Source organism: Myotis davidii, unplaced genomic scaffold (genome assembly GCF_000327345.1).
Source record: "Myotis davidii unplaced genomic scaffold, ASM32734v1 scaffold556, whole genome shotgun sequence".
NCBI lineage: Eukaryota > Metazoa > Chordata > Mammalia > Chiroptera > Vespertilionidae > Myotis > Myotis davidii.
Window position 1 is genome coordinate 302,530 of NW_006287671.1, and position 8,839 is coordinate 311,368.

The 8,839-nt window shown below is 36.7% G+C and overlaps 1 protein-coding gene across 1 annotated transcript in view; it reads left to right on the top strand.

Annotated features, from left to right (window-relative positions):
- The window catches only part of RMI1 (RecQ mediated genome instability 1), a 13,465-nt gene extending 5,517 nt beyond the window's left edge, over nt 1-7,948 (top strand). Inside the window, exons 2-3 of the mRNA XM_006759481.2 lie at nt 4,853-4,949; nt 6,016-7,948. Of these exons, the coding sequence (XP_006759544.1) occupies nt 6,052-7,902 (1,851 nt within the window). The 5' untranslated portion in view covers nt 4,853-4,949; nt 6,016-6,051 and the 3' untranslated portion in view covers nt 7,903-7,948. The remainder of the gene's footprint in view (nt 1-4,852; nt 4,950-6,015) is intronic.
- Nucleotides 7,949-8,839: the final 891 nt, after the last annotated feature.

An 8,839-nucleotide genomic window follows, 5' to 3' on the forward strand; every position in this document is an offset into this window, starting at 1 on the left:
GGGAAGGGAGGGACATGGCATGGGGGGTGGAGAACAAGAAGTGAGTCTAGTGCGGCTGGCAGAGACCAAATCAGAAGCAATGTTACACTTTGGTTAAGGATTTGAAATTTTCCTGTTGTGCGGACACATTAAAGAACTTTAATGAGTAGATTTTTCTGTTACCAAGATCATTCTAGTGATGTGTGGGACATAAACCAGATAATGCTGATGGGGAGCAGACCTATTAGAAGACTATTTCTATAGTCCAAAGGAGAAATGATGAGGATCTGTCTAAAACAATGGCAGTGCACTGAAAAGTGGGGATAGATTGAGAGAATTTGAAAAGGTGCAATTGACAAGTTTTGGGCTAAAGTAGATTTGGTGAGAAAGAAAATACATCTGAAGTCACTGGAGATCCGACCAATAATTTGGTTCAACGGAACTGTAACCAACGTGACCACTGAACTCATAACCCCACGATGCACACATGCACCCTCTGCTATGTCACATGCTTGCTGAAGACCATGTTGGAGATTCCCTCCAGTTAACTTTTAATTTTTCTCATTAAAGATTCTCTCTAAATAACTGTTGTAACTATCACAATCTATTTTCTAATACAAAGTTAGAAAGAGGATCACAATTTTTAAAAAATATATTTTATTGATTTTTTACAGAGAGGAAGGGAGAGGGATAGAGAGTCAGAAACATTGATGAGAGAGAAACATTGCTCAGCTTTCTCCTGCACACCCCCTACTGGGGATGTGCCTGAAACCAAGGTACATGCCCTTGACCGGAATTGAACCTGGGACCCTTTAGTCCGTAGGCCGATGCTCTGTCCACTGAGCCAAACCGGTTAGGGCTGTCTCCGCATTTTTTATGTTTCCCTGCGTTGGTTGAGTGACTTTGTGTGCTAGGTGTCCTATAGGGCCCAGTGGCTCAGCCTCCCCTATTACCTGAGGTGGCCACTCGTGGTGCACTTGATTGTTGTAGGTATCACTGGGAGGAATTGACCTCCAGGCCAATTGGCTGTGAGAATCAGCTGTATCTACGGTGGGAGAACTTCTGTGCTGGAGACACCCTTCTGGGGCAAGAATTGCTTCAGTGGGGCTTTGGTGCTCACTGAGTCTGCCCCCTGGGTGTGTCCCTTATGGACCTGAGGAGTTGTAATCCGGATGGTCCCCCTCTGACCACTGGGTACACTGGCTCACTCTTCTCACAGCTTGGGTGAGGTGGGATCTCAGGGGATCAACAGGGTGGAGCAAGCAGCTATGGCTGCTCCCCAGTCCTACCCTAAGAGGCCCCGAGTCTCAGTGTCCCGGTAATCACTGCAAGCACCTCTGAGAGAAAGCCACCTGCGAGTTCTGCCCGCTGCCAGACAGTTCAATTTCTCCCCGTATGAGTCTGGGTCCCCAGAGACTCGCCCAGAACTGGAGTTCAGAGCAGTTAGGAGATTGAGACTCCCTCCTGATTGAAAAAGACACCTGTGTCCTCAGTTGCCAGCCCTTTCCACGTGCGCCTCCGTAACCTCTGCACTTAACTTCTGCACTTCCTCTGAGTCTCAGTGTGCTTTTCTCTTTCCTTCTAGTTGTAGAATTTCTACTCAGCCAGCCTTCCTGTGGTTCTGGATGATGTCTGTTTTGTCTTTTAGTTGTATTTTTGAAGTGGTTGTGGGAGGCAGCAATTTCCAGTGTTTACCTATGCCGCCATCTTGGTTTTTCCTCCTGATTGTTTTCTTAAGATTAATTTTGTAAAGTAAAAGAAGTGCATTATATGGTACGAGCATTTCTTAATGTAAAATTTAAAAAAATATATATTTTTGAGGATTAAAAGCTGTTTTTTGTATGTGTGCTGATGGGAAATTGTACTGCCTTCGCTAACATCTTACCTCTGAGTTGCTTCTACCTGCAGTAACTATGGTTACTCAATTTCCTGAGAAAGGTAGAAATGAAAACCTTAGGAATTATCTGAAGGGGAAGATGGAAATAATAGGATTTACTAAATTATTAAAGGGCTCAGTTATTGAAATCTAGTCTAAATATAATACAGATCCCACATGTTAATACTTTTTTCATTTGATTAAAAATTTTAATAAGCTTTTCTTTGTAACCTGTAGAAAAAACAATCCTAGTATACATAGAATTATTTATTTTTTGTTAATCCTCACCCGAGGATATTTTTTCCATTGATTTTTAGAATGAGTGGAAGGCAAGGAGAAGGATAGAGAGGGAGAAACATCAATGGGAGAGAGATACATCGATTGATATGAATAGCCTATTTCTAGACCAATGATGGTGAACCTATGACACGCGACACGCGAACTCATTTTTTTTGGTTGATTTTTCTTTGTTAAATGGCATTTAAATATATAAAATAAATATCAAAAATATGTCTTTGTTTTACTATGGTTGCAAATGTCAAAAAATTTCTATATGTGACATGGCACCAGAGTTAAGTTAGGGTTTTTCAAAATGCTGACCCGCTAAGCTCAAAAGGTTCGCCATCATTGTTCTAGACCATACTATATGTACTATACATGTTATGTAGGCCTCATTTCCATTCTCCATAGGCCATAGGTAGGTGGTGGATGAAACATATTTTGGCCCAATTTTAGCAAAGAGTCTGTTTCTAGTTCTACCCTATAATTGGCATTTTGAATCCTTGGAGCTGTAGCCTACACACTGCTTTTAGTCCTTTTTTCTTTAGGGTTTTAGTACCCACTCAATGTTTCCCTGTTTTTGGCCCACAAAGATCTTATTCTTTGTTATGGAGTGTAAGCTATGTATTACAAGTTTTATTCCTGTATATCCTTCTAGAGGTGATTTAGGCATATATAAGGAAATAGAAATTCGCTTATTTTCTTTTCTTTTGTACACAAAAGTTAGCACACTGTTCTTCTCTGTAAAAAATCAATAAAATATACTTAAAAAAAATTGGCACCATAGTTGTACTCTGAACCACTAGATTACTTACTAGTACTGGCTCTCCTAGCTCTTTTATTTTTAAAAATTTTTTACATGATAAAGAAACTTTACTTTTTAACCAATAACATGAAACAAGGTCTTGAGTTGTCATCTAGTAATTTTGTGTAAGGGAAACTAAAAGCACCCCAAATAATTATACTACTACTCATTGTTCTAATACTTAGACAGAAAGTATTATTTTAGGCTGGCTGCTGCTTAATAAAGGATACAAGTAACTATTTACTCCTTTTTTAAAAAACAAAACAAAACATGTATGTTTTTATTGATTTTAGAGAAAAGGGAAAAGGAGAGATAGAAACATCAACAATGAGACAGAAGCATTGATCTGCTGCCTCCTGCAGCCCCACACTGGGGATCCAGCCTGCAATCTGGGCATGTGCCCTGACTGGGAATCGAACCTTGACCTCTTGGTTCATAGGTTGATGCCCACCCACTGAGCCACCCAGGCTGGGCTATTTACTAGTTTTTCATAGTTAAAACCCCTGACCTCCAAGAGAGCTGTAGGCGGAAAAAATTTAACCCCTTTTTCTTTCTTCGAAAAATTGTATGTTTTTTTTTTTAACTACATCTAAGAAAGAAAAAGTCAATACTGATATGTTACTTGAGCTAAAAGACATAAGGAACCAGACAATGTATATATTGATTAAATTTCTAAGAAATACGAGGTAAAAATTGACATCTTTGGGTAAGTTTTAAGTTTCTACAAGAAGTAGCATTTCCCATTCGACATAAAATGAAGACCTACCATATATAATATACAGAAATAATACCTTTCACAAGAAATAGCTCGAGCTTTGCTAATGGTTCATATCCCATTAAGGCATCTAAAATGCCAATCCATGGAACAAATACTTCTCTCCTTATCTATTTATGCAGTAGTTTTCATAGATATCTTCCTGAAGTCCTAGGCAAGGCCAAAAGTTATCCAGGACTTCATCCCTGTTCTGCCAGACGTAGGTCTAGACCAGTGGTTCTCAACCTTTCTAATGCCGCGACCCTTTAATACAGTTCCTCATATTTTGGTGACCCCCAACCATAAAATTATTTTCGTTGCTACTTCATTACTGTAATTTTGCTACTGTTATGAATCGTAATGTAAATATCTGATATGCAGGATATATTTTCATTGTTACAAATTGAACATAATTAAAGCATAGTGATTAATCACAAAAACAATATGTAATTACATATATGTTTTCTGATGGTCTTAGGCGACCCCTGTAAAAGGGTTGTTCAACCCCCAAAGGGGTCGCGACCCACAGGTTGAGAACCACTGGTCTAGACCGTTATCTTTTCCTGGTTATCCTCCTCTGCCTCAGTGCTGCCACTGCCATGGGATCCCAGAGCCCCAGCTTCCTTGGCCTTGAACTCTTTCTCCCTCTGCAGGCAGTGCTGTTTAATTTCAGCCTCAGCTGCTTTGGCCTGCTTCAGCCTCCAGTCATTTGTGGGCCTTGGACACCTTCTGGGTGGTCCACTTCTCCGCCTACAGATGCCTTGTGACTGAGTGGCCACAGAGGTGGTAATTCTGAGGCCTAGGTGAGCAGACTAACTGGGCCAGATTTGTCCTGGGTCAGCTGACCTAACTGCTTAATATCTGTACCTGGGCTGGTGCTCTGCCCTCTATCCTCTCCCATCTCCTTTAATTTTTAATAGTAACCCATGAAGTAAGTACTATATAGACAAGGAAACAAGCTTAGAGGGTATACATTTCTCATGGTCACTTGCTTTTGTTCATCTCACTCCAAACCTCATTTTTAAAATTCTGTATTACCTATACTCTACCCTGATTGATAACAGGGATCTGAAAAATCATGCCTTCAAACTCTTACATTTAGGAAAATAGGCCAGTGATTCTGCAGCTTCCTCATAACCTTTACTGCTTCTTGTCTTAGCTCCTGGGGCTATTTCTGAGCAGTAGAAGTTACAAGTACCCCACTGAACAACCAGTTCCAAGTACTATCATCAAATCCTATGTTCCTGCTCTAAATGGTAAGTTTTCTTATGGATGCATTAAAACTTTTATAAATTTTAACTCTTAGATTTTTTTTAAATATATATTTCAGAGAGGAAGGGAGAGGGAGAGGAGAGAAATATCAATGAGATAGAATCATTGATCGGCTGCCTCCTGCACACTCCCTACTGGGGACAGAGCCTGCAAACCAGGCATGTGCCCTTGACTGAAATTGAATCCAGGACCCTTCAGTCCTCAGGCCAATGCTCTATCAACAGAGCCAAACCGGCTAGAACTAACTCAGATATTTTTATCTGTAGAAGGAAAAAAATATACTTTTGTGAATATAGGGTTGGTTAGTCTTTACTGTTTTGCTTCTGTTTTATCATACTGAGAAAATCAGAAGTATAATTACCTCATAGGACTATTGAAATTATTTAGCTAAACAAATAAGATGCTTTATGTCAGCTCAGAATTTATTGTTATTTGTTTTAACTTTATCCTTAGACTACATATTTAAGTGCTGTATGGTCATGCACAATGGTATGTTTTAATAGAGTATGAATTATAGCTATGAAAATAATCTTAGTGAATATTGTTTCTTTTTTTCTATTGCCTGAATAGTTAGGAGGTTGCTTTTATTAGAATTTAGAATATTTCTGAAACCCAAACTCAAATATTATTTTAAATTATTAAAATCTGATAATTATATTAACAAAATAATTACTATTTACTGTGTGTCTTTCATAGATCTGACATTATGCTTTAAATGTTATGTAATCCTCACAACAACCCTGTAAGATAGATGGTGTTATTGTCGTATTACAGATGAAAAATCTGAGCTAGAAAAGTTAAGAAATTTATAATAGGTCAGAGAAGTAATTTGGCTAAATTAGCTTTCAAAGCTTTTGCTTTTCTCATAATATACTTGTTGTATTTGAATTTTGGATATGTAGAAAGTGAAAGAATTTGAAGATGCTGAAAGTGAGAAAAATCAAAAGGGTATGGTTATGCCTGTTTGTGCATTGTGCATAATTAGGCAACATTTAAGTTGAACTATAATTCTAAACACTGAATTCTTTTGCTTTTGTTTTTTGTTTTTAGGTAACAGATGTATAATATTTCTTTTATTTAAAAGAAATGAGTGTAACTAGTGTTGCATTAAGAGTTGAAACCTGGCTTTTAGCTACATGGCATGTTAAAGTACCTGTAACGTGGTTGGAAGCTTGTATTAACTGGATCCAAGAAGAAAATGATAATATTAACTTGAGTCAAGCACAAATGAATAAACAAGTTTTTGAGCAATGGCTCCTTACCGATCTGAAAGATTTAGAGCATCCTCTTTTACCTGATGACATTTTAGAAGTCCCAAAAGGAGAGCTGAATGGATTTTTTGCTCTGCAGATTAATTCATTGGTTGATGTAAGTCAGCCTGCATATTCCCAGATGCAAAAGTTGAGAGGAAAGAATACTATGAATGAGTTAATTACAGCTGAAACACAAGTAACCCAAAAGCCTTGGGAAGCCAAGCCTTCACGAATGTTGATGCTACAGCTAACTGATGGAATTGTACAAGTGCAGGGAATGGAATATCAGCCTATTCCAGTTCTTCATAGTCATCTTCCTCCAGGTACAAAAATTTTGATACATGGAATCATTTCTTTTCGTCTTGGTGTTCTCTTATTGAAACCAGAAAATGTGAAGGTGTTGGGAGGAGAAGTAGATGCTCTTTTAGAGGAATATGCCCAAGAAAAAGTACTTGGAAGATTAATTGGGGAACCTGATCCTATAATTTCAGTCATACCAAATAATTCTAACCAAAACATCCCTAGAAATACAGATAATCTAGAGCTTGTATTAGAACCTTCTGATGAAGAACTCTTGGCAAGTCTTGATGAAAATGATGTGTTTGCAGCAAATAATGACACCTCCTTGGAAAGAAGATGTTTCAGCATAGGTAGTTCCTCAAATACTATTCCCACAGGACAGTCAAGTTTTGAACCAGGACTTGTTATTTCTCCAAGACCAAAGGAGAAACCACCAAATCAACCTGTGCATTTCACAGATGGGGAATTAGATGACTTTTCCTTAGCAGAGGCCTTGCTTTTAGAAGAAGCTGTCCAGAAAGAACAAATGGAGACTAAAGAATTGCAGCCATTGACTTTGAACAGAATACCAGCTGACAGTATAGCAAGATCTTCATATAAACCTAATACTTCGAATAATTTTTCTTTAATTGGCAAAAATGGAAATGATAATTGGAATGAAAATAATATATCTGAACAAATGACTGATGAAGACCACAACAATGGTGTTTTTTCAGTTAATCATAGTGTATCCATAACCCATGGTTTTTCAAATAAAGATAAGAACTCAGAGACAGATAATAAAGTGAAACAAACCATCCTCAGTTCAAATGTACATTCCTTAAATAATACAATATTAAATAGAGAACTGGTCAGAACTCCAAAAAGAAGTTCACAAATTTATAATGGAAATGATCAGCGTTTACAGAATTATTCTTTAAAATCATCAGAGAACAGCACTAAATTTTCTAACACCATGGATTTGTATTCTCCACCCTTTATCTATTTGTCTGTTCTAATGGCCAGCAAACCAAAGGAAGTTATAACAGTGAAAGTCAAAGCCTTTATTGTAACCTTAACTGGAAATCTCTCAAGTTCTGGTGGCATTTGGAGTATAACAGCAAAGATTTCTGATGGAACTGCATACCTAGATGTAGACTTTGTAGATGAAATACTTGCTGGTCTGATAGGGTTTTCAGTAGCAGAGATGAAAAAGTTAAAAAAGGACCCTCTTCAATATCAGAAGTTCCTGGAGGGTTTGCAGAAATGTCAGCGAGATTTAATAGATTTGTGCTGTCTAATGACTATTTCATTTAATCCCTCCTTGTCTAAAGCAATGGTACTGGCATTGGAAGATATTAATGTGGAACACCTTGAAAACTTAAAGAAGCGATTGAATAAATAATTTACTAAAATAATATTAGAAAACAATGAAATATCTAGAATTACATTTGTCCTTTTATTTTTGGAACTTTCTGTTCGTAAAAGGGAAAAGGAAGTTTCAAAACTTATTTCAATTTAAAAGTGTTTAATGTTTGTTTAGGTTTTTTAAATAAAATTTTTTATTAGATGAATTTGACTCCTGTTGTTGAGAAATTTGTTTTCCACTTATTTCATATAAGATGATTGCTAGAATATTGTATTAATGTTTACTGAAGTGTCATATTGTTGAAAGTTAACAATTTTAAATAGATAATTGTATTTCTGATATATTGAGTACTCAAAACTGTTTGTTCAGGGGTTGGGAATATCTGGCCCACAGGTTGTATGAGGCCCACGAAATCAAGGCCAAACCATGTAGGGTGAGTTAATTAAATGTTTGACCAAATATGGAATGCTAATTTTTCAGTTGAAAATTTTGTATGGCCTGTGAATGATATTATAAATATCCATATGGCCCTTGGAAGAAATAAGTTTCCCTACCCCTGCAAAGACATTAGTCAACTTTTGACTATATTCTTTATGCTGTACTTTACATTCCCGTGACTAATATGTAACTGTCAATTTGTACTTAAGAGACTTATTTTAAATAAAGTTTACATAGGTACTTCATTTTTGTTGTAAAAATATTTAAAAATATATGTGAGTAAAGAAAACAAATCACTAAAAATTCTACCACAATATATAACAAATTAACATTTTGGGATATATTCTTGTCTTTTTTACACTATGTTATTTTTTAATAAAAGTTATATACACTGCTTTATTTTGCTTTTTCCCTTTACCATGGGACTGACTAGCTTTCTATTTTACTAAGTATAGCGTTATACCATCATTTTAAATAGCCATATAGAATTCCATTGCATCAATTCACTATACACTGAAAACAGCCTTTTATCTGT